We start from the raw sequence: 24617 nt of genomic DNA on the forward strand, positions 1-24617 counted from the left end.
TTAAACCACTGAGCCTAGGACTTGCTGATCAGAAGGTCGGCGGTTCGAATCCCTGCGACGAGGTGAGCTCCCGTTGCTCGGTCCCAGCTCCTGCCCACCTAGCAGTTTGAAAGCACGTCAAAGTGCAAGTAGATAAATAGGTACTGCTCGGGTTACATACTATGATGGGATGATTAGCTGCTTGTGCTTAAAATTGTGCTCCCTCAGAGTTTGTGCGGCTCCACAAACCTCTGTGTGTGACAGAGCTCCTCAGACATGTCTGCTCTAGTCACTAGTAGAGTCTGACAGTGGCTGCCTGCGGAAGCGCTTCCAGCAAAGAAGCTCCTTAACGGAAACGCGTCTCCTGGACTCACGACGTGGCAGCTTCCGGCGAAGCATGGGTCTCCCTATGGTTGCTTCTGACACCTCCCCGCTGTTTTCGCTGGACGTGTCTCTCACCCCTCCTTCTCCCCTGCTAGTTCCTGCCTTGGCTGCTGCGTCTCTCTCAGCATTCCTGAGATCCTCCTCCAGAGACCCCTCGCTCCCCCTGCTGGTCCCTGCTTTAGCTGCTGACTCCCTCCCAGCCTCTGGGAGCCCTACCACCTCCCTTTCCTCTGATGTCAGTTCCCTGACATCCACCTCCCCTCCAGGGCCCCCTTCCCCCCCGCCCCTACTCTCTCCTCTGGGCGGTGAGGAGCTAAAACCCCGAAAAGAATCCTCTTCATCTTCAGACGTCTCGAACATTTCCCTCCATCGGTCTTCGTTCCGGCTCGCTGAATCCTCCTCCGCCTCGGAATCAGAGAACCCCTCCAACTCTTCTTCTTCGTCGGTGGTGGCGAAGTATTCCCTCCGGAACCTCGCCACTGGCTGAGGTTTACTAGGGAATCTCTGATGAAAAGTTTCTATCAAAACCTCGTCATCTACATCCTCTGCCATGACCCAGGTGTTTTCCGACTCCGGCTCCCCTTCCCACATTACCAAATACTCTACTTGATCTCCCTTCCACCTGGAATCGAGAATCTCCGCTACATGGTAGCTGTGTTCCTTTTCCTCCATAGCTGGTCCCCTATTGACCCTCCCTTCTCTGTCCCCTTTATACGGTGACAGCAACGACCTGTGGAACACTGGGTGCAGCTTCATGTGGTTCGGTAACCGGAGTCTGAAAGCCACTGGGTTGACCTGCTGCGTGACTTCAAATGGGCCCAGCCTTTTGGGTCTTAACTTCTTACAACCCCCTTTGAATGGTAACCCTTGGGTGGACAGCCACACCTGGTCCCCCACCCTAAGGCTTTCACCTTCCCTTCTGTTTTTGTCTGCCTGCCTCTTATATTCCTCCTTAGCCCTATTTAAGTTAAGTTGGAGCTGGCGATGGATCGCTTCCATTTCTTCAACGAACTGTTCTGCAGCTGGAACGCTCCAGTTCTCCCCTTCCCCCCCTGGGAAGGCTCGGGGATGGCACCCGTGATTAGCCAAAAAGGGGCTCATCCCCGTGGACACGTTCTCTGCATTGTTGTAGGCAAATTCTGCCAACGCCAGCCTCTCCACCCAATCATTCTCTCTGTCATTCACATAACACCTCAAATATTGCTGGAGGACACCATTAGCTCTTTCCGCCTGCCCGTTGGTTTCTGGATGACGGGCAGTTGAGAAATTAACCTCTACATGCAGTAAGCTCATGAGCTTCCTCCAGAACCTGGAAGTAAATTGTTTCCCTCGGTCAGAAACCACCCTCAAGGGGGCGCCATGCAACCTAAACACATTTTCTACAAACAATTTAGCGGTTTCTTCTGCTGTGACCGCATGTGAGCAGGCTATAAAGTGGGCCATCTTGGTTAACAGGTCTACCACAACCATGATGGCTGTTTTCCCTCTGGACCTTGGCAGATCAGTCATGAAATCTATTGCCACTGCTTCCCATGGTCTTTCAGGCGTGGGTAGTGGTTCTAATAAACCTGCCGGTGCCCGCCTCTCCCCCTTGGCTCGTTGGCATTGGTCACACCCTCTCACATACTCCCGCACATCTTCCCTGACCTTGGGCCACCAGAATTCCCTGGTAACCAGCCACATGGTTTTGTGTTGCCCAAAATGCCCTGCTGTGGGGCTATCGTGCAGTTGCTTGAGTACCTTTTCCCTCAATTCCCCTTCAGGTATATATAACGCTCCCTTGTAGTACAACGCCCCGTTTCTCTCCTCAAAACCCCCGGGTTTGTCTCCCTCCCTCCTGATACCCCTGAGTTTGTCCTGGGCGTATTCATCCTGCACCGTTCCCTCTACCAGTTCCCTTTGCCCCACCAATGCCGCCCCACACACCCAGCGGTCCTCTGGAATGACATGGGTCTCTTCGGGTGCTCCCTCCCCCTCCAAATATTCAGGTTTGCGTGAGAGAGCGTCCGCCCTAACGTTCTCTGGGCCTGGCACGTAACAAATCTCAAAGTTAAATTTGGAGAACTCCTGGGCCCATCTCAACTGCCGTTGGTTGAGCACTCGCGCAGTTCTCCAATACTCTAGATTCTTATGGTCCGTGCACACTTGCACCTTATGTTGTGCCCCAATTAGCAGGTGCCTCCATCTCCGGAAAGCCTCATGAATAGCAAGAAGTTCCCGGTCGTACACCGTGTAGTTCCTCTCGGATTTGTTCAGCTTTCGCGAAAAGAAGGCACACGGTCGCCACTCTGACTCCTCCTTCCCCGGCTGCAGAAGAAGCACCGCCCCTATGGCTCTGTCAGATGCGTCTGTTTCGACCCTCATCTTTTTTTGTAAATCCACATGCAGAAGTTGTTCTTCAGAGGCGAAGGCCCTTTTCAGTTCCTCAAACGCTCGCTCCGCCTCCGCCGTCCAAACAAACTTCTTTTTACTGCTGAGACAGTCCATGATGGGTGCCGTCAGGTGGGCGAAGTTTCGGATGAACTTACGATAAAAGTTTCCAAACCCTAGGAACCTCTGCACATCCTTCTTGGTTTTGGGTGTTTTCCATTCCAGCACTGCTTGAACCTTGCCGGGATCCATGGCCAACCCCTTGTCTGACAGGCGGTACCCCAGGAATTCCACCTCCTTGGTATGAAACTGACACTTCTCCAGTTTCACCCACAGCCTGTTGGCTTGCAGCCTGCTCAACACTTCTCTGACGTCTCTCACATGTTGCTCCTCATTCTCCGAATACACCAACACATCATCTAGGAAGGCCACGCAATTCTTGTAGAGCAAAGGCCCCAGTACGTGGTTCATGAACGATTGAAAACACGCGGAGCCTGCTTGTAATCCAAAAGGCATCACGAGGTATTCAAATGCCCCCAAAGGGGTGAACATGGTGGCTTTCCATTCATCCCCTTTCCTTATACGTATCAGGTTGTACGCCCCCCTTAGGTCCAGCTTTGTAAAAATCTTTCCCTTCCGCACCCTGGTCAAAATATCATCAATCCTGGGCATAGGAAAAGCCGCCGGCTCTGTCACTGCATTTAACCGCCTGAAATCACATACAAGTCTCGGCTTGTCCGTGTGCTTTTTATCCACAAAAAACACTGGGCTACCCCCCGCTGCCTTGGACTCTCTGATGAAGCCTCTCTTCAGGTTCTTGTCAATGAACTCTCGCAACTCCTGCATTTCCCTGTCTGACATGGCATACAACTTGCCTACAGGAAGCTGTGCTCCAGGGAGTAAATTGATCTGGCAATCAAAGGGCCTATGCGGGGGTAGTTGGTCAGCTTCCTTCTCGCTGAACACGTCGCTGAGATCTGCATACTGTGGTGGCACCTTCACCTTCTCCATTACTTCAGTCCCTGCTAGGGTGGCTTGGGCCCCTGCTGAACCCTTTTCCCCCTTGCAGTGTTCTAAGCAATGTGCTGAACCGAAGGAAACCACTCTTTGATGCCAGCCCACCAGCGGATCATGTAGGGCTAGCCAGCTCATTCCCAAAATAATGGGAGCGCCTCCCAAGGTGGCCACATTAAACGCTATCAGTTCTGTGTGCCTTGCCACCCTCATTATCATTGGGACGGTCTGCAAGCTGACTCCTCCTCCCAACAGTTCCCTGCCATCGATCGTGGTCACCTGAAGGGGGTTGCTTAAAGGGATCGTCTGTATCTGGTGTTCAGCAGCAAACTCCTTGCTCATAAAATTGCAGGAGCTGCCTGAGTCCAACAGCGCCTTTATTTTTAGGGGGTGTCCATTTTGCAGCTCTAGCGACACTTCAATCACTAGAGCAGGTTGAGGAGCTTCTGGCACGGGCACTTTCACTGCTCTTTGGCCTGGCTGCAGTGCCCCGACTGTGGCAACCAGGCGTTGGCTTTTACCTGCTCCGTTTCTCCCTGCTCTCCCCCCTCAACAGCTCCCACCATCCCTTGCCATTCCTTCCTCTGGGGGCAGACTCTGGCAAAGTGCCCTGGCTGTTGGCAGAGATAGCATTTCCGGGCCCCTTTTCCCTCCTTCTTAGCCCCCTCACTGGGCTTTGAAACTGCGCGCGCGCGGGCTGTTCCGACTTCCATCGGCTCTGCCGGCGGGAAAGCTGGCTCAGGAATGTCTGGAATGCGGAACTCCTTCCAACGTTCCCCTCTCCCTTCCCGCCTCTCCAAGGCTCTTGCCTCCTGGCGCGCTCCTATGGTCAGCGCAGATTTGGTCAGCTGATCCATAGACACCGCCCTGGGGCTCCGGGACAGTTCGTCTTTCACAGCCGAAGAAAGACCTTCTTCAAATAGCATCTGAATGGGTGCCGCCGATAAATCCCACCCCAATCCGTGAATCAGCATGGTAAATTCAGTCCAGTACTCACGGACAGATCGGCTTCCCTGCTTGCAAGCCATTAGCTGTCTGCGCACCACCCCTTCCTCAATATCGCTGGAAAACATGATATCCATTGCACGAAAGAACTTCATAGTGTCCTTTAGGATGTCATTGTGCGTTGCCATCAGGGGTCGAACCCAGTCCCGCGCCCCCTTCTCAAGATGCCCAATTACGAAAGCAACTCGCGATTCCTCATCAGGGAACTCATCAAACTGCACATTAAGTGCATATTGCATCTCTGTCCTAAAGGCATGGTAATCCTTGGGGTCCCCCCCCCAAACTTCTGCACCAATCCTGGTGCCTTTCTGGGGAACTGCGTGGTTTCCCCTTCTTGTCTGCATCCTGAGCCCTTCTCTCCTCGAGCCTCGCCGTCTGCAGCGCAAGTTGGACCTCCAATGCTCGGTATCTTTCTTCCAAGCTTGGACCAGCTCCACCCCCTGCTCCTCCGGCTCCGGCTCCGGCTGGGTCGCTCATGATGCTTTCTCCTGCACAGGCAGCGTACAGAGACTGTCAGACTGCTATGATGGGATGATTAGCTGCTTGTGCTTAAAATTGTGCTCCCTCAGAGTTTGTGCGGCTCCACAAACCTCTGTGTGTGACAGAGCTCCTCAGACATGTCTGCTCTAGTCACTAGTAGAGTCTGACAGTGGCTGCCTGCGGAAGCGCTTCCAGCAAAGAAGCTCCTTAACGGAAACGCGTCTCCTGGACTCACGACGTGGCAGCTTCCGGCGAAGCATGGGTCTCCCTACGTTTGCTTCTGACACCTCCCCGCTGTTTTCACTGGACGTGTCTCTCACCCCTCCCTCTCCCCTGCTAGTTCCTGCCTTGGCTGCTGCGTCTCTCTCAGCATTCCTGAGATCCTCCTCCAGAGACCCCTCGCTCCCCCTGCTGGTCCCTGCTTTAGCTGCTGACTCCCTCCCAGCCTCTGGGAGCCCTACCACCTCCCTTTCCTCTGATGTCAGTTCCCTGACACATACGCTTCAGGTTACATATGCTTCAGGTCACAGACTCCGCTAACCCAGAAATAGTGCTTCAGGTTAAGAACTTTGCTTCAGGATGAGAACAGAAATTGCGCTCCGGTGGCGTGGCAGCAGCAGGAGGCCCCATTAGGTAAAGTGGTGCTTCAGGTTAAGAACAATTTCAGGTTAAGTACGGACCTCTGAAACGAATTAAGTACTTAACCTGACGTACCACTGTATGCCTTCTTTGTTGCCTTCACTGCCACTAGATGGGCTCAATAATGAGCCCTTACCGGTGTTCGGTTGAATTCATTCGGATCTTTCCTCCACTGAAGATGGCGACAGGCCAGGCAGCCAGCTCCAAAGCTCCACAGATTTTAATCGAGATTTAATTGATTTTAACTCGTTTTAAATCAAGTATTTTATTAACAATCAACTGTTCAACTGTCAGCCTGGAAGCTGGAGAGCAGAAGAATGTGGAGCTGTGAGATAAGCAACAATTAACAAACTTGGAGCTTATCTGTTCTGCCAGCATCCCGTTTATCAAGTGGAAGCCCGGAAGGTGGCTGAATAGGACACTGCAACTATTGAGATTTTAACCTTAGGCTTTTGAACATAAACTGTCATCCAGAGGCAAGAAAAGAATCAGGAATAGTCCCAGTAATGATACTGGGGCCTAATAAATCCAGTAAGGAGGAGAAACAGATGAGAATGGACTCCTATCTCCCCACCGTAAGGACAACGCCAAACGTGAGAAATGGAATAATAGCTGCAGGATCCCCTCCACTTGCGTTCAAGCCATTTCCTGGCTTGTTTTCTCGCCCTAAGCTATGGAGTATATCAGGGGGCCAATCGGGCTCCACAAAATGGAAGAAGGCATTCATGGGCGATTGTGTCTATAGCCCGAGTCATTCGGCTGTTCCAAAGGTTGGTCAGGGTTTCAACAGGAACACCAGTCATATCAGCCAGAAAACCCCCTAGAGCCATTTGGAATCCCTCTAGATCCATCTGCCTCTGAGGGTGGACCTTCCTAATTGGTCCCCCCCACCTCTGCGGAGGGGAAAAGTTGCTGACATTCTAAATCTCAACAGGACCATGACAAGAGACTGATGTCAATGTCCCCCACCTTCAGATCACCCTCTTCCTGCCCAGTCGAGAAAACGAGGTCCAGAGTGTGGCCTGCATGTGCGTTGGGCCGGTGACATTGTTAACGGAGAAGTCCGAGGGCTCCCTTGGGCAAAAACAAAGACACCAACCAGGATAACTTGGAGCAAAACAGCAGCCTGTAGGCTTGGCCTTTATTGAATACTGTCGCGACAGGACTCCCACCCACAACAAGATGAAGCAAAATGGAAGCCCAGAACAAAAGAAGACCCCAACTTTTATTAGTTACTAATCCCCCAAACTACACCCCTAAGACTACATCACAACTACATCACAAAAAGGAGGGGTTGAGGGAGGAGTTGTGGTAACCTGAGTGTCCTGTCATCTGGCTGGTTCCTCCTTTCCCCCCTCCCCATAAATGCTTTCCAGGTGACAAAGGGGAGCTTGCAGTTTCCTGCCCCCAGAGGGAAGAGCTGATCATTGTCCTTTGTTCCAGTCCGTGCTGAATCCACTCCCATATGCAAGTTCTTTGTGATCTTGATGGTCTTCTGTCTAGGACCATCAGGGTTGGCGTAGCAACTGGGCAGGGCCTCCTGTGTATGTGCTGGTATGCTCAAGGGATTATGGCTGCCCTGTATCAAACCTTCCCCATTTTGTAGTCCTTCCTTCATGGAGTAAAAAAAAAAAGTGGAACAGTGCAGATCCGATGTATGGTTGATTTTCTATGAATTTATAACAGAAGCGTAGCGTATGTAGTGTGTGAGTGTGTGTGTGTGTGAAGTTTGTACAAACTGAATGATTGGGGGGGGGGCGTTTCCTGCGACAACATGTTGGGACAGTCCTATGCTTGTCATGGCGGCCATGAAGTCCTTGAGGCATCCCAGAACCAGCTGCCTCTGAATGCTACTTGTTGGAAATCTCAAGAGGAGAGAGTTCTGCTTGCAAGCTTCCCACGGTCATCTGGTTGGCCAGTGTGAGAACAGGAAGCTGGACTGAGCCATTTTGGGATGGCTGTTAATAGTGTGCTATTCCTTTGTACTGCTGCACCCAGGGCATATAATAACACTACTGTATTTAGGAGGGAGCTTAAATTGCCCTTCCAGTCTTGCCCAATGGATGAGCAGGGCAAAGCGAAATGTCGTTAGGAAGTGGAGGCACCATTCGGTTTTATTTGTAAATTATTAACCTGACACATCCAAAGTCTGAATTAGGAGATGCGTCTGAATTCGGGTGGCTTCACCTTTGGTTCTGAATACGTAGTCTGTGCAGAAGAGGGACGGGGAGGAGAAACTAGCCCTTAATAATCTAATGCTGGATTTTGATGAACAAATGGGCTTCAACAACCTTCACTTGAGGAGCCAAAGGAGACTGCCCACTGCAAGCTGCCAATCTGCTGACCTTTAAGGTACGTTCTAACTTTTGGTTTTCCTTGTGGTTTCTAGGAGGTTAGAGACTTGGTGTCTATTCCCTGCCCAGGGACTTTTACAAAGGTCTTCAAAACAGCCTGTCCCTTTTCCTTCAAAGCTTGATTTAAAGGAGGGCGGAAAGAGGCTTCAAATTCTTCACCCAGGACCCACCCTCGTGTTTCTCTTTCAAGCCTCCAAGTTTTGAAAGGGAAACGAGTGGTGTGTTTGGTTAAGATGTTTGGTTTGAAGGTGGACCAGAGCTGTATCTAAGGAACAGCCAGGACTTTTATCCTCCTGCCCCACAACTGTATGATGTCAGGTGTGGGGCAGGTGGGTGTGGCTTCCCAAAAATGTCTTGGTGGACCATGTTTGAGCTGTGGGCTGGAGGTTGTCCCCCCCTGCCGCGTTGTACAGGGAATTGTGCTCTCCTCTGTCCGAGTGTTTGATACAAACCACAATAGTGAGCTCTGTGTACATCCTCGATGAAATTTGCAAACTTTGGAATGCCTTGCTAACTTTATGCAAATGTTCTAGTAAAGGTGTCCAAAGGTGAAGCGTGAAAATGAATTCAGATGATTCAGTTTTCCTGCAGAAGATTATCAGCCTGTCGTCTCCATTTTCAGTTTCATCACAGGAAATACGACCGAGTGCTTTGGCATAATTTTATTGTGACTGCTGAATGTTTAGGATTTTTTGACTCAAGAGGCAATAACTTTTAGCACTGCCCTTCTTTTTGAAGAAGCTGCAAAACAAAAAAACAAAGAAAGAAAGCACATTTATTGTGGCAAAAATAAAAATAAAAATTCACTGCATCCAGCCCCAAGACAGCTGCGGTTCATTCAACTAGATATAGAGAATGTTCAGTGCATGGAATAAATTTTGCAAACTTGTTCCTTTCCATAATTTTTTTTGTTGAATACCATTATACCTTCCAGGTACATCGGCTGCATTATCATAGGATTGTCTGAAATCTATTTCAAGTTCACTGTAGTAGTATCAGCTCAGCCATACTTTCACGGCAGTTTAAAAAGACTCAGAAGGTGTTTAGCTGGTAATCCATCACGAGGGAGAAACATATCTAACAACAATAGTAAATTGATCAACGTGGTAAACATCAGGTTGAATCAACTGCTAAACTAGGACTTCCGGTTTGGTTCGCAAACAGTACGGGAGCGCGGAGAAGTTGCTGCGCGACTTCTCCGAACTGCGCGGGGATTTTGAGGGGCAACACAAAGACACTGTGACCCCCAAAACCTCCAGGGGGGCCCCCTGGAGGGAAATGCTTCCAGCAGTGTCGGAATGGTTCGAAGCTTTTTGGGATTTTCCCTGTTTTTGGGAGGACTCCGGAGCAAAGGGACCGAAAGACGCATCTTGGTAAGCTCTGCGACCCCGCACAGCTATGTCTCGAGCTCCTGCTGAAAAGAGGCGACAAATCTCCGAAATCTTTTGAAACTGTCACCTTTGGTGTTACCAAAATAAATGTTGGAGTGTAAAATTAGGAGATTAGACTCCAAGGAGAGACAGATGTTAACGGATTAATTTTAAGGAGCCTGACTGTTTCTCGGAGTTAAGATGGCGCTGGGAGTTAATTGGAAGAGCGAGACAAAGTAGCTAACTCTCACCTGCTGTAGAACAAGAGAGGGAAAGACCTCGTAGGAAACTCCGCGGGGCAAAGTAACCAGTAAAAAGGTACATAAATGAAATGAAACTTTAAAAAACTTTGTATCAAACTTTAAAAACTTTGTATCAAAAAGTGGATTGCTGGAGAGTCTGAATAGAAAGCTAAAAGCCGAAGAGAGAACCGGGAGAAACGAGCGGAGGGACGTTTAGAAGTGGAGATAACGAACGGAGAGGGAAGAAAGTGTAAAGCAGCGGGGGGAGTCGGCGAGGCAAGAACCCCCCCATAGCTCCTGTGACGGGGTATAAGAATGAACCCGACTCTACGTACCTACCCTCCCTGGCTTCTTCCTTAGACCCCCAGCGTTTTCCAGCCTGTTGCCGTTGTTATCCCAACAATAAAAGAGACACATTGCGCAAGCCCGGGTGCGTGAGATAATACAATTCGCCGTGGAGGGCAGAGGCTGGTTAGCGGTTGTGCGGCTGGGCACACCCGAAACTGGTTTACTCCGAAAGGCTTAAAGATTTTGAAAGACTTCTTCTTCTCATTTTTGTATCCTTTCCGCTTCTGGAGTGACCTTGTGTCGTGAAGCCGGCCCCTTTCCTGGTGTTTGCCACCCCCTTTATGGAATAAGAACTGGACTTCTTTCCCTTTTTTGGAATTGGAATTAGACACTTAATTTTTGATTGCGAGTTTGATCCCCTCTTTTTATCCGTGAGGAATTCACTTAGACTTTGGCGAACAACTTCAAAGCTCCTAAACCTTCGTCCGCGTATCTACCCAGCTGGACTTCCGCCCGCGTATCTATTCAGCCCTTCTTGCCTGCCCCCCCCTCTTCCTCCCCCACCCCACCCTATCTCCCCGTTCTATTGGGGCTCTTGACCCCTCCCCTCGATCTCGGACTGCATTTAAGGTAACACTGGTAGGACATTGGCAGGGCAGGAGCCAGTACCACATGAGAATGGACAAAATTAAATAAGTGGAGGAGACCTAAAGAGAAGCCCCCGTGTTACCTGCGCTATTTGGACCATTTTATCTATCCATCACACCTTCTGGGGGTTTTTGGTGTTTCTCCCCCCCTCCTTGCATTCCTTTGGTACCTCCTAATTCTCCCCCTTCTCTCTACTTCTGGTTTCTTGCATCTTACCCTCTTAATTGAAATTTATCTTTGCTATTACGTAATTGCAAAGATTCCTAAAGTGGAGGAGAAGGCTCCCAACATTGGGTAAGGGAATAAATTGTGTACTGACTGTGAAAAGGGAGGAGAAATAAGTTAGATAACATAGGAAGAGTGTGTTGACTGAATTAAGGGATAGATTATAACTCTCTCTGTGATAACTATAATATCCAAGATTGTCGGTCCCGCTTTGGGAAACAACAACAAAAAACAAAAAACAAAAATACTTTTAGAATAACTGATCGTGGGTGGTGGGGAGGTGAGAAGGGGAGGGAGGTGAATAGATGTCGGGGAAAGACGGGAAGAAAGCTGGGGGAACCCCAATGGACAGGCGAACCTCAAGACAAGAGGAAATAAAAGACCTAGATGCATTATGGTTGAAAATAAAAGAGGAATTCAGACAAAATGAGATACGTATAGAAAAAAAATTAGGAGAGATGCAAGAATCCTTCGATAAAAAGATTGAAGTGGTCACAGGGGAACTCTCAAATAAGATAAAAGACCTTACAGTTAGAACAAAGTCCTTAGAAGAATTAAATAAAAAAACGCAGAAAGATTTGAGAGATCAGAGAAAAGAAGTTGAAAAAGTTAAAGAGAATTTTGGAGAACTGAGTAAAAATCAAGACCAGATCTTAGATAATTTAGCCTTGATGGAGATGAAACAAAAGCACTTAAATTTAAAATTTAGAGGAATAGGGGAAGAAAGAGAGGAAGATATAAAAGGGAAAATAGTTAAAGAGCTGGCGGAGTGGCTTGCATTGAAAGAAGATGAGGTCGTACAAACGATAGAAAATGCCTTTAGAATAAAAATAAAACCTAAACAAAGCAGATTGAAAAAAGTTCCAGGTGACTGTCTAGTGATCTTCAAATCGATAGAAATGAGAAACTTGATTCTAAGAGAAAGTTACCAGAAAAAACTGGTAATTGATGGGAAACCAATTATCATTTTTAAAGAAATACCAATCAGACTGCTCCGAAAAAGGGAGGGTTATAAACAAATAGTTGGTACCCTAAGGAAAAACGGCATACAACACAGATGGGAATTCCCAGAAGGGATTTCCTTTTTCTACAAAGGGAAAAGATTTAAGATAACCGAAAATCAGGAAGTCAGTAAATTCCTACGTAGATATGGAAAAGATCTCGGGGGGGTGGGGGAAAGAAGTGGAGACGGGGTGGGGGGGAGAGAAGAAAGAGGGGAGGCGAATTTGAGGGAGAGACTAGAGAGGGAAGGAGAAGCAGGGGGTAGGGGTGAAGAAGAGGAGGGCGAAGAAGGGGAGGAAGGGGAGGAGGAAGAGATCGAAGAGCAGACAGAAGACAAACCCAACCGAATCTAAGCCGATAAAACTTAGATTGGGAATTCACTGACTTATTGGTAGATAAAGGTGATAATGAATCTTAAAATCGTATCATGGAATGTAAATGGTCTGAACGAAAAAGTTAAAAGGAATAAAATTGTGAACGTGTTGAAAAAGAAAAAAATGGATGTAATCTGTATCCAAGAAACCCATGTAGCTAGAAAGCATAAACGTGTCTTGACAAACAAGTATTTGGGTACGGAATTTATAAACTCTATGGAGGAGAAAAAAAGAGGAGTAGCAATATATGTGAAGGAAAAATGGGAACCAAAAATGATATATAAAGATGAGGAGGGGAGGATACTAGGGGTTCAAATTAACTTTCAGGGAGAAAAGATCAACGTAGTGAATATCTACGCTCCAAATACAAATAGACCTGAGTTTTTCAAGAAATTAGAACAAGTTCTAATAGACCTAGACGATAACAAGACGATACTACTGGGAGACTTTAATGCGGTGCCGTCACCAGAAATAGACAGACAAACCGAAAACAGGAAGCGAAACCAAGGAAAATTACCGAAATCATTTCAAGATCTGGAAGAAAACCTAGACTTAATAGATATATGGAGACATCTACACCCGACAGAAAAACAGTTTACTTTCTTCTCAGAAGTACATAAAAGTTGGGGCAGAATAGATCAAATTTGGACCTCACGAGCACTTACCTTAAGAGCAATAAGTTGTGAAATACACCCAAGGACACTATCAGACCATAACCTGATAACTTTAGAAATTAAAGGTGTCACACAGGGAAGCTTTAGATGGAGGCTAAACGAATATCTATTAGAAAACGACGATGTCATGGAGAAGGCCAAAATTACCCTAAAAGAGTACTTTGACTTGAATCTGAATACAGGAACAAACATAGAAGTGGTGTGGGACGCCAGTAAGGCGGTAATAAGAGGTCTATTTATTCAGCAAAATAATTATAAGAAGAAGATAAGACAGCAGGAGAAGGAAGAGATACTCAAGCAACTAAGAGAACATGAAAAAAAACTAATAGATCACCCAAAGGATGAGCAAAGTATTCGGACAATAAAAATGTTACAAACACAATATTCGATGCTGACGAGCCAAGAAATCGAGTGGAAAATTAAACTAATGAAGCAGAGATATTTTGAGTCAGCGAATAAAATAGGGAAATTTCTAGCCTGGCAACTGAGGAAAAGACAGAAACAGAATACAATAAACAAAATAAAAGTAGAGGAGGATCTGATAGTTGACCCCATAAGAATACGAAAGAAGTTTCTCGAGTTTTACGAGGAATTATATAAGAGAGGGGAAGAGGATACAACACAAATAGACAGATATCTGAAGAGACATAAAGGGAAGACCATCACAGAAGAAGATAGATCTCAACTAAATAAACCCATCAGTACAGAAGAAGTCCAAAATGCTATAAAAAAAATGAAAATAGGCAAAGCCCCAGGCCCGGATGGTCTTTCGGCTAAATATTATAAAGTTCTAGAAAATCAACTATTACCGACGCTTTGTGACACTATCAACAACATCTTAAGAGGAGGGAAAATACCTGAGTCATGGAGGGAAGCCTATATAACATTAATTCCCAAACCAGATACAGATAAAATGTGTATTAAAAACTATAGGCCAATATCTCTATTGAATAACGACTATAAAATATTTGCCGACATTATGGCAAATAGATTAAAAAAATGCCTGATACATTTAATACACAAAGATCAAGCAGGCTTCTTACCGAATAGATTTCTGAAAGACAATGTAAGGCACATTATAAACTTAATTGAATATCTGGAAATTAACAACGATATACCAGCGGCCTTGATTTTCATAGACGCAGAAAAAGCGTTTGATAATGTCTCTTGGTCATTTTTACTAAAGACTATGGAGGAAACGGGAATAGAGGGAGAATTCCTGAAAGGAATACAGGCAGTGTATTCAAAACAATCGGCCAAACTGGTGATAAACAATAACCTTACAGATACATTCCAAATTGAAAAAGGAACCAGGCAAGGCTGTCCCCTCTCCCCGCTTTTGTTCATTATGGTATTAGAAGTTCTAGCAAATAAAATAAGATCGTCATCTGACATCCAAGGGATAAAAATAGGATCAAGAGAGTTTAAACTAAAAGCTTACGCGGACGACCTGGTGTTGTCCTTAGAAGAACCGTTAAGAAGCACAGAGAAGGCGCTGGAAATATTAGAAGAATATGGTAAGCTAGCTGGATTCAAACTGAATAGATCAAAGACCAAGATCTTAACAAAGAATTTGAGAAACGAGATAAAAGATAAATTAGAAAGACAACATGGAATTGAAATAACCAAAAAAGTAAAATATTTAGGTATTTGGCTCACACCTAAAAATATAAACTTGATCGAAGATAACTACACAACAACTTGGAACAAAATCAAAAAAGATCTGGATGTCTGGAACAGAGTAAACCTTTCGTGGCTTGGCAGGATGGAGGCAATAAAAATGAATATTCTTCCTAGAATGCTGTTTCTCTTCCAAAATATTCCGGTTATCAGAGGGATTAAAATATTTAAAGATTGGCAGAAAGTCCTCTCTAGGTTCATATGGCAGGGAAGGAGGCCAAGGATCAGATACAAACTACTTACAGATAGAAAGGAGAGAGGAGGACTTGCGGTTCCTAACCTAAGATTATATTATGAAGCGGCCTGCTTATGCTGGGTAAAAGATTGGATAACTCTGGAAAATAAGGACCTATTAGAACTCGAAAGTGTAGAAAACTGGTTTAGCTGGCATGCCTATCTTTGGTCAAGTAAGGGGAAAGTACACAAGAGTTTTTCGAACCACATCGTCAGAGGTCCGATACACGAAGTTTGGGAAAGAAACAAAAAATTGTTAGAATCTAAAACACCCTGGTGGCTGTCCCCAACAGATATCTTATCATTTAAAAAAACAAATCTGGACGAACAAAACTTAACATATGAAGATTTACTGATAAGCTCCCATGAAGGCTGGAAATTAAGACCGTATGAGGAATTGCAAGGGAAGTTGAAGGGCTGGCTACATTACCATCAAATCAACGCAAGATGGATGGAAGATAAGAAAGTAGGAATGAGCGAAAAGAAGTCAAGATTTCAAATTGAAATAATTGAAAGTAGATCTAAGTTACTATCTAAAATGTATAATATTTTACTAGAATGGGATACAAAAGATATAGAAATTAAAGAAGTCACGGTAAAGTGGGCAAGGGACTTAGGACATAATATTGAACATGAGAAATGGCTAAAATTATGGAACGAGGGAATAAAATTTACAGCAAGTGCTGCTATTAGAGAAAACCTTGAAAAAATGATATATAGATGGTATCTAACCCCAGAAAAATTAAATAGGATGTATAAGACCGGTAACAAGGCCTGCTGGAGATGTAAAACAAATGAAGGGAACTTCATACATATGTGGTGGACATGTGAGGGAGTAAAAAAATTTTGGAATCAGATATATGATGAGTTAAAAAAAATATTCAGACTCACATTCCCCAAAAAACCGGAGGCCTTTTTACTAGGGATGGTGGGAAAAGAAATACCGGGAAAAGATAAAACCCTGTTCCAATATGCAACAGCTGCGGCTAGAATGTTAATTGCCCAGAATTGGAAAAACCCAACTTTGCCAACGATCAAAGATTGGCAGCTGAAACTTTATGGCTTTATAGAAATGGCTAAATTGACGCAAAGAATTAGAGATCAAAAAAATACAAAGTTAAAAGAAGACTGGAACAAATTTATAGTTTATTTCGATGGTAATTATAGTAACCTACCAACTACAGTAGGTTTGACCTAATCTTCCAATGTTATAAACAAAAAATCTATACCAGCTGTTTGATAAAATTATTAAAGGTAGGAATCCGAAATCAGGTGGGAAGGAAGTCGCTACTAATAAACTGTTTGTATGTATGTTCCTTTTTTTTTCTTTTTCTTTTTTTTTTTCCTTTTTTCTTTTTTCTAGTTCTGTATGCTTACTTAATATCTTTTTTACAGGTATTGTTTTTTGGCTGTGTGATCTTTTGTTTCTTGGCTGTATATGATGATGAAAACCTAATAAAAAGTATTATAAAAAAAAAAAAAACTGCTAAACTAAAATAATCTCAGTACTGCTTCTCATCAACTGAATAACCCCTTCACATATGGTTTTGGAAAAGTTTGATGGTGGACCAGAGCCTTTACCACCATACTGATTTATGTGAAAAAAACACAGGAAGGGATCAAATTTGGCAATTGGTTCAAGCAATCCAAGACAGTTACCATTGTTTAGTGACAAAATGTTTTCATTTGTTGTTGTTTAGTTGTCTTAGTTGTGTTCGACTCTCTGTGAACAAGATAAGTGTGATGCTGATTGTCGAATCCAAAAGAAGCTAAAGCTGTAGTTGTGGTAGTCTGGTTAGAGAAAAGCTTGCACACAAAACCATAGATTTTTCCTTTGCGGGAGAATACACAAGCCATTCTCGAGGAAAGGTTTCTCCAGTTACTTTGGTGGAATGAAATAAATTCTTTGAGCAGAACTGGGCTTGGTTTTCGTATGTTTGCTTTGAAGTGGTAAAAAGACCTTCCCAGTGCTGACATTCTGAGGGACCTTTCTCAATCCAGAATGATATTTCCTTGTTATTCAATGTGGCCCATAAACCTACATCACTCTCGTCTCTGAAATAACTAGTACCATGAACAATTAGTATTTTTGTAACTATGATGCTAGAGTTTTTGCAGAGATCGTTTGCTGTTTTTTCCAATTCTTTAAGGTGCTAATGAGCTTGAACTGCTTCTTTTTATGCAACTATTTCATGGCATGTTCCTTCATGCCTTGTGTTAATATTTGCCTGTGGGTTCTGCCACGTCATTGTCAATTTCTCCAGAGGATTTTGTACTTGTAGTGGTAGTTACTGTGGTACCTCGGGTTACATACGCTTCAGGTTACATACGCTTCAGGTTACAGACTCCGTTAACCCAGAAATAGTGCTTCAAGTTAAGAACTTTGCTTCAGGATGAGAACAGAAATTGTGCTCTGGCGGCGCGGCGGCAGCAGGAGGCCCCATTAGCTAAAGTGGTGCTTCAGGTTAAGAACAGTTTCAGGTTAAGTACGGACCTCCGGAACGAATTAAGTACTTAACCCGAGGTACCACTGTACTGACAACAGTGCTCCTTGAAAATTTTGGGAGGCTGCATTCTGTATATAAACTGGTTTGTTCTTCAGTCTGCATGACTGCCAAGTATAGTCTACTTGATTTTCTTCTGCTTATAATTACAGTTGTTCTGTATCTGAGGGCTGTTTCTGCCTGTTGTGCAAAGCCCTTTAAACATTTTGAGTACAGTGCTACCTTGGTTTAAGAACAGCTTAGTTTATGAACAACTTGGATTAAGAACGCGGTCAACCCGGAAGTAGGTGTTTTGGTTTGTGAACTTTGCCTTGGAAGCAGAACATGTTGAGTGTGTTCCATTTGTAAATTGAGTCCCCGGCTGCTATGGGAAAGCAGGCCTTGGTTTAAGAACCCTTTGGTTTAAGAATGGACTTCCGAAACGGATTAAGTTCGTAAATCAAGGTACCACTGTATCTCCTTCTGTTCTTTTTGTCGCTTTTGTTTACTAGCACCACTTTCATATCGCTTACTCATTGCTATTTTTGCAAAAAGTCAAAGTGAAATATTATTGTGATTCACAGTGATGTACAAGAATTCTCAAAACACACACTAGAATGATAAGACAGTGGTCTGAACACCTGTAATGCTTCGCAGATGACTTTATCATTTGATTCTGAGTAGCTTCAAAACCTCCACATACAGTAAGTACACACTTGTGTAACTGTCGGAGAGTAAGGTTACCATATTTTTTTCAATGAATCCAGGGACACTTTTCAACTTCAGTTGAAGGGGATGGATTTTGTCAGAGGACTGATTTGTAAATCCAGGGACTGTCCCCGGGAAACGGGGACGTCTGGTAATCTTATTGTAGAGCCACAGACTTATGCATCATGTTTTAATGTTACTAAGATACTGGGCCGAGGCAGCTTCAACTTGCAAGAAAAGAGATACTGACTAAACATAAGGAAGAACTTTATGACAGTGTAATAAACAAAATCTGCCCTTATTCCCTTATGGGGGACACAAGAGCCCTTATATAGTCCATTGTAGGTTCTCCATCAGTAGGAGGAAATAACAGAAGCCAACCAGAGAATATTGAGAAGCAAAGCAGCTCGTAAGCCTGATCTTTATTGAACTGTTGCAAGAGGGTGCTCCCCTCACACACAGGAAAGGAGGAGGACCCAGAACCAAGGTGTGCCTGCCCTTATATAGACATTTTAAATTCCCTGCCCTGGAGCTCAAGACCACCCCTCCATACATCATACCCACATCATAGATAAGGTGGTCTACAACAGAAATTTGAATGTTGTTTTTCCTGTCTGCCAGGTTATCTGATTGCCTTTCCTGGTAGTCTGGCCATTCCTTTGAGATGGTGATTACCCAATTCCTGAGACAATGGGAAGGCTCCCCCACCCCCTCCCTCATTGCAGAGAAAACATTTGGTCAGTTGGGGAGTCAAAATGGTTTCAGGGCGGTCCTCCTGTGCTGCTCCATATCTATGTACGTGCTTGGTTGGTACATTTATGAACATTTATTATACATAGAATACCTTAATTCTTTTATTTCAACAGTAAGAGCCGATCGACGGTGGAACGGTCTCCCTTGGGAGGTTGTGGGCTCTCCTTCCTTGGAGGTTTTTAAGCAGAGTTCAGATGGACATCTGTCATGGATGCTTTAGCTGAGATTCCTGCATTGCAAGGGGTTTGATGTCTTCTTGGGAGAAGACATTTGCAGGCAGCTGCCCAGTGAGTGAGCCTCCTTTGACCGCATTGACAGCAATTGGAAGGCCATCTTGGACCACTTTGTGAAGGACAGCAATGCTCTGTGTGTGCCACACATTACCCAGGTGCTGCAGAATTGAGGGTGGGGATGCCTGGGGAAGCAACGGGGAAGGTGATGGAAGCTCAGTGAGGGTAGCCCTTTTGATCTGCAGGAAGAAGGTCCCAGGTTCAGCCCAACGCAGCTGCCTTAGGTGACAGGGGATGGGAGAGATCTTTCTCACTTTGCTTGAGACTCTGCTTGAGATTCAAGGCAGCTTCCTAGACTGTCTTTAGCTGTGATTCCTGCATCGCATGGGATTGGACTAGATGACCCTTTGGACCCATCCAGCTCTGCAGTTCTATGATTCTAGATAGTAAAATCTGCCTGTTTGCTTTTTTAATGACAAGAGGCCGTTGTTGTTGTTTAGTTGTTTAGTCGTGTCCAACTCTTCGTGACCCCATGGACCAGAGCATGCCAGGCACTCCTGTCTTCCACTGCCTCCTGCAGTTTGGTCAAAGTTATGATGGTAGCTTCAAGAACACCATCCAACCATCTCGTCCTCTGTCGTCCCCTTCCCCTTGTGCCCTCAGTCTTTCCGAACCTCAGGGTCTTTTCCAGGGAGTCTTCTCTTCTCATGAGGTGGCCAAAGTATTGGAGCCTCAGCTTCACGATCTGTCCTTCCAGTGAGCACTCAGGGCTGATTTCCTTCAGAATGGATAGGTTTGATCTTATTGCAGTCCATGGGACTCTCAAGAGTCTCCTCCCGCACCATAATTCAAAAGCATCAATTCTTCAGCGATCACCCTTCTTTATGGTCCAGCTCTCACTTCCATACATCACTACTGGGAAAACCATGGCTTTAAGTATACGGACCTTTGTTGGCAAGGTGATGTCTCTACTTTTCAAGATGCTGTCTAGAGGCTGAGTCTCCTCTAAATTATGAGGCCCTGGGCTGCAGCCCACTCAGCCCATATGTAAATCTGACACTGTCTACTCCTTATACCAACGAAAGTTGCTGTGACCATTGTGCGCACTCTGAACTGTGTGATATTTCCTGAGGGCAAAAGCACACTTACAGGATGACTGAACGATAAAGGTGGGGCTGCTTACTGAAAGAGATTTATTGAGCCCAATCAGACGTGAGTAACGTTTTAACTGAGCTGTTTAAGCAGATATTTATCTACCAGCCTGTCTTCTGGTTTATATTATCCTTTTGCTTAATTTTGTTTACACATCAACACTGATGCAGCTTATTTTAGATACGTATATGCTGAATATAATACAACACTGTTCTTATATTCTTTTTATTGCCTTTGCATTTGCTTCAGGTGTTTCTCGCTTTTCTTGTTCCTCATCCTGATGCGTTTTGACGCCTACCTCGGCAGCAGCTGTTCAGGGCACACCTGACAAAGCAGCAAACTCCAGATGAACCCGGGCGACAAACGGTTCTGGTCTCGACTCTGTCTTTCTGTAACATGTCCTTCAATTTACGGCTTCGGAAGCAGAGCTTAGCGCTGACCGTCTGCGTGGTTTTCCTTGTTAGTCTTACTCTTTCGCTGCTACAGAGGGCAACCAGGTGAGTTATCTGGGTTCTTTGGGAAGGTGGTCTGGGAAGGGCATAGTTTTGAGTGCTTTTTTGAAATGTCAAACAGTATCAGAGATAGCCAGGCCGCCTGAGACATCCACCGAGGCAAGCACCCCCATATATATATAAAGTAAAGGTAAAGGGACCCCTGACCATTAGGTCTAGTCGTGACCGACTCTGGGGTTGCGGCGTTCATCTTGCTTTATTGGCCGAGGGAGTCGGCGTACAGCTTCCAGGTCATGTAGCCAGCATGACTAAGCTGCTTCTGGCGAACCAGAGCAGCACACGGAAACGCTGTTTACCTTCTTGCCGGAGCCGTACCTATTTATCTACTTGCACTTTTGATGTGCTTCTGAACTGCTAGGTTGGCAGGAGCAGGGACCGAGCAACGGAAGCTCCCCCCATGGCGGGGATTCGAACCACCGACCTTCTGATCGGCGAGTCCTAGGCTCTGGTTTAACCCACAGTGCCACCCACCCACATGTTATAGAGTGTTATAAGAAAACAAACTGCTTTTTTCCCTTATGGGGTACCCAAGAGCCTGTATAGAGTCCTTATGTAGGTTCCCTATCAGTAGGAGAACACAACAGAGGCCAACCAGAGAATATTGAGAAGTAAAGCAGCTAGTAAGCCTGATCTTTATTAAGCTGTTGCAACAGGGTGCTCATCCCCCCCCCATGCAGGAGGGAGGAGGAACCCAGAACATTGGTGTGCAAGCTCTTATATAGACTTTTGAAACTGCCACCCTGTAGCTCAAGGCCACCCCGCAATACATCATACATACATCACTGAAAGGGTGGTCTACAGCAGAAAACCTGTCTGCCAGGATACCTGATAATGGTCACTGGTTGCTTTTACCTGGGCATCCTGGCCATTCTTTTGTGATGGTAAATACTTAGTTCCTGAATCTCTTACGCATATTGATAGTGTGCTCAGTTTAACAGATATTTGTAGGCGTAAGCCCCTACAGACCAAAGACAATTGGAAAGCTTTTCCCATTTCCTTCCTCCTTGCAGAGAAATATTTGAGGTCAATTTGGGAGAGTCAAAATGGCTTCAGGTTTGTTCTCCTGTACTATTTCAGACACGTGGTTTATATACTTATGTATGTGTTTGCCTTATACATTTATGAACATTTATTTTATATCTTAGACCTTATAATTCTTTTAACAAGAGAGCCTTCTTAAAAAACTTGAGCTGTTTTAACAAGGAAGTGCAAATGGGCTTCAGCAGAGTCTGTAGCAACCACGAGCTCTGAAATTAATCCCAGCGCTGTGTGTGGTTCTTTCCCCCCACAGAGAGAAGACTACATTAGGACAATTATCAAAGTGCCGGGAACTGAATCGGTTATTTGAAGTAAGGGAATTCTCTCAGAGGTGAGTCTTTCTGGTTGGACTGGCAGGCCTCACTGTTGGGCAGAGAGAGGCAGCTGATTTGGGGTGTCATGGAAAGGCAGAAAATCTTTAGTTGTGACGACTTCCGGGGTTGACGCGATCTGGGAATGGCGGATTCCCTCCGAGCTCCGGAGGGAATCGGCTCAGCAGGGGACGGGTCTTTGCCGTGCCGGCGACACGGGGACCCTTAAAACCGCAGGCGCGGAATGCCTGCGGACTGAAGACTCGGCGGGTGCCTTAAGTGCCCCCCCTGATTCGCGAAGAGCCTTTTTAAAGGCTGCGGAGGGGATACGGGGGGTGGCGCGGCACTGAGAGTCCATCGCTACCTCTGCTGAGCGAAGCCGCGAGCCATGACCGGAGAGCGCTGACTTCCTTCCTTGAAATTCGGCTGAAAAAACAACCCGTGAGTAATTTGGACTTGGCTTTTAAGAAATTTATCCACTGAATTTGAGACGATCGGGGGATGTGCTAAAAGGAAGTCCGCACCCCCTACCTTGCAGACGATCTAGAGCAACGAAAAAAGAACTAAGCTGGAGTGCCTACCCTGTAAAGGGTGAGTTCTAAAAAAGACAGTAACTTCCAAGATTTGGAAATTTTGAGCAGGAGAGAGGAGTGTTGGATGTTTTATGTTCTGCTGTAAACAACCCCCCTCCCGGGCCCGGGAGCGTCCTGCTTTGGAGCTGGTTTAAGAAGCGCAGAGTTTGACAGCTGTCAAAGCTGTCAAACGGACTGTTAATAGTGGAAAATTGCTACCTAAGTTACCTCTGGATTAAAAAGAGTTACAATTGATCTAAAATTGTTGGAAATAAAGAAACAATAACAAGACAGAGGACTGTTGGGGAAAAGAATACTAAGTAACCAGATTCCCTCTAGAGGGAATTCTGTGGAATTACAATGGCTGTGGATGGAAAGATACTGGGAGAAATCGAAAGGATGTTTTATTTGGTTGGAATCTTACAAGAGCAGACTACGGCTATGAGTGAACAATTGATGACCTTGACTTCTGAAACAAGTAGTCCTGCTGAATTTAAAGAGGACCTCAATGAGAAAGAATCCACAGCTGAACCAGAAATGATAATAAAAGCAGAGGAGAAGACAAAACAAGAAAGAGAAGAAGTGATGTGGGAAAATACTGAGCAGAAGCTGACGCCTGTGGAATGCAAACAAGGAGACTATTGGAGTAAATCTACTATAAATCTACGAAAGATGCAGAAGACGAAAGTGGAGGCCCTGGGAGTTTATGAAATTAAGGAATTTAAAATAAAGAAATATAATTGGGGCCTCCACATAGACTCTGACTTTGATTACCTTCAAGATTCATGCCTTGTGGAAACTCTTCAGCAGCTGTTTGCAAATATGGGAAGAGACTTTGGACTGATGGTGAAAGAACTTTTTCGAGATGTGACGACTGGCATAAAGGGTTACCAACAAGACCGGCGGAGAGGGACTGAAAGAGACTGGAGGGCCTCGGACGTGAGGAACCCGGGCTAAGAACTGTTATTTTGGACATGCTTTGGGAAGGGACGCAAACCGGGGATGGGAGGGAGGGAAAAATTAAGTTCTAACAACACTCATGATTACGGGATTTGGTTAAAAAGATCATTATTCAAGACAAAATGGGAAATCGATGGAAGGGAATTGAGGTCCAACTTAGAAATAATTAATTTTGTTTGTTTTTATAAAAGGACTAATATTAGGACAGGGAAATGCCAATTTGCTGACATAAATTTGGAAATGGGGATGCAAGGGAGGGGGTAGGGGGAAGTCAATGACCAGGGTTAGGAAATAATATTTTCGGGAAAGTATATATGTTTGTTGTTGTTTTCTTTTTTTTTTCTTTCTTTGTTTATGTGTTCATTTGTTTCTTGTGTTTTTGTTTTTGTCTATATAAAATGTGAAAACCCAATAAAAATTTTATAAATTTCGAAAATCTTTAGTTGTGTCTGGCGCATCAACTTGAGGCGCGCCAACTGAGGGGGTCAAAGGTGTCAATTTGCATTTCTTAGTACAGAAAGTATCGATCAGATGTGTAGAGATCTTTCCTATTCTGCTTAATTCAAGAGGGTTCTGGAAGCTTCTCTGTGTGAAAGAAACAAGCAGAAGGCTCAAGATGTTTGAGTTATTCCTTCAGAGAAGCTGGCTTAAACTGGTTCTCTTATCTGACTATAATAGTAAGGTCAGAAGGACCCTGGGTTTCACTTTCTCTTTCTATCTCTTTTCCTTCTGGTATGGTGTTCTGTACATAGTATGCTTAGTGTTAAGGTTTAGACCAGTGTTTCCCAACCTTTTTTGGGCAAAGGCACACTTGTTTCATGAAAAAAATCTCGAGGCACACCACCATGCCAGATGGGGAAAGGTCACTTTTTACTTATGTAAAAAAAAAAAAAAATAGTAACAGCATAGAAGGTAATGGTTAGGCTAGCATCCCTC

At 45.1% G+C, this 24617-nt stretch overlaps 1 protein-coding gene across 1 annotated transcript in view; it reads left to right on the forward strand.

Moving 5' to 3' along the window:
• The first annotated feature begins 5995 nt into the window (after nucleotides 1–5995).
• Nucleotides 5996–24617, forward strand: part of LOC309516869 (alpha-2,8-sialyltransferase 8F-like) — a 29908-nt gene continuing 11286 nt past the window's right edge. Inside the window, exons 1-3 of the mRNA XM_082195820.1 lie at nucleotides 5996–6464; nucleotides 20538–20785; nucleotides 22092–22169. Coding sequence (XP_082051946.1) covers nucleotides 20685–20785; nucleotides 22092–22169 — 179 coding nt within the window. The 5' untranslated portion in view covers nucleotides 5996–6464; nucleotides 20538–20684. The remainder of the gene's footprint in view (nucleotides 6465–20537; nucleotides 20786–22091; nucleotides 22170–24617) is intronic.

This window comes from Podarcis vaucheri (assembly GCF_965113315.1).
Source record: "Podarcis vaucheri genome assembly, chromosome: 13".
Taxonomy (NCBI): Eukaryota; Metazoa; Chordata; class Lepidosauria; order Squamata; family Lacertidae; genus Podarcis; species Podarcis vaucheri.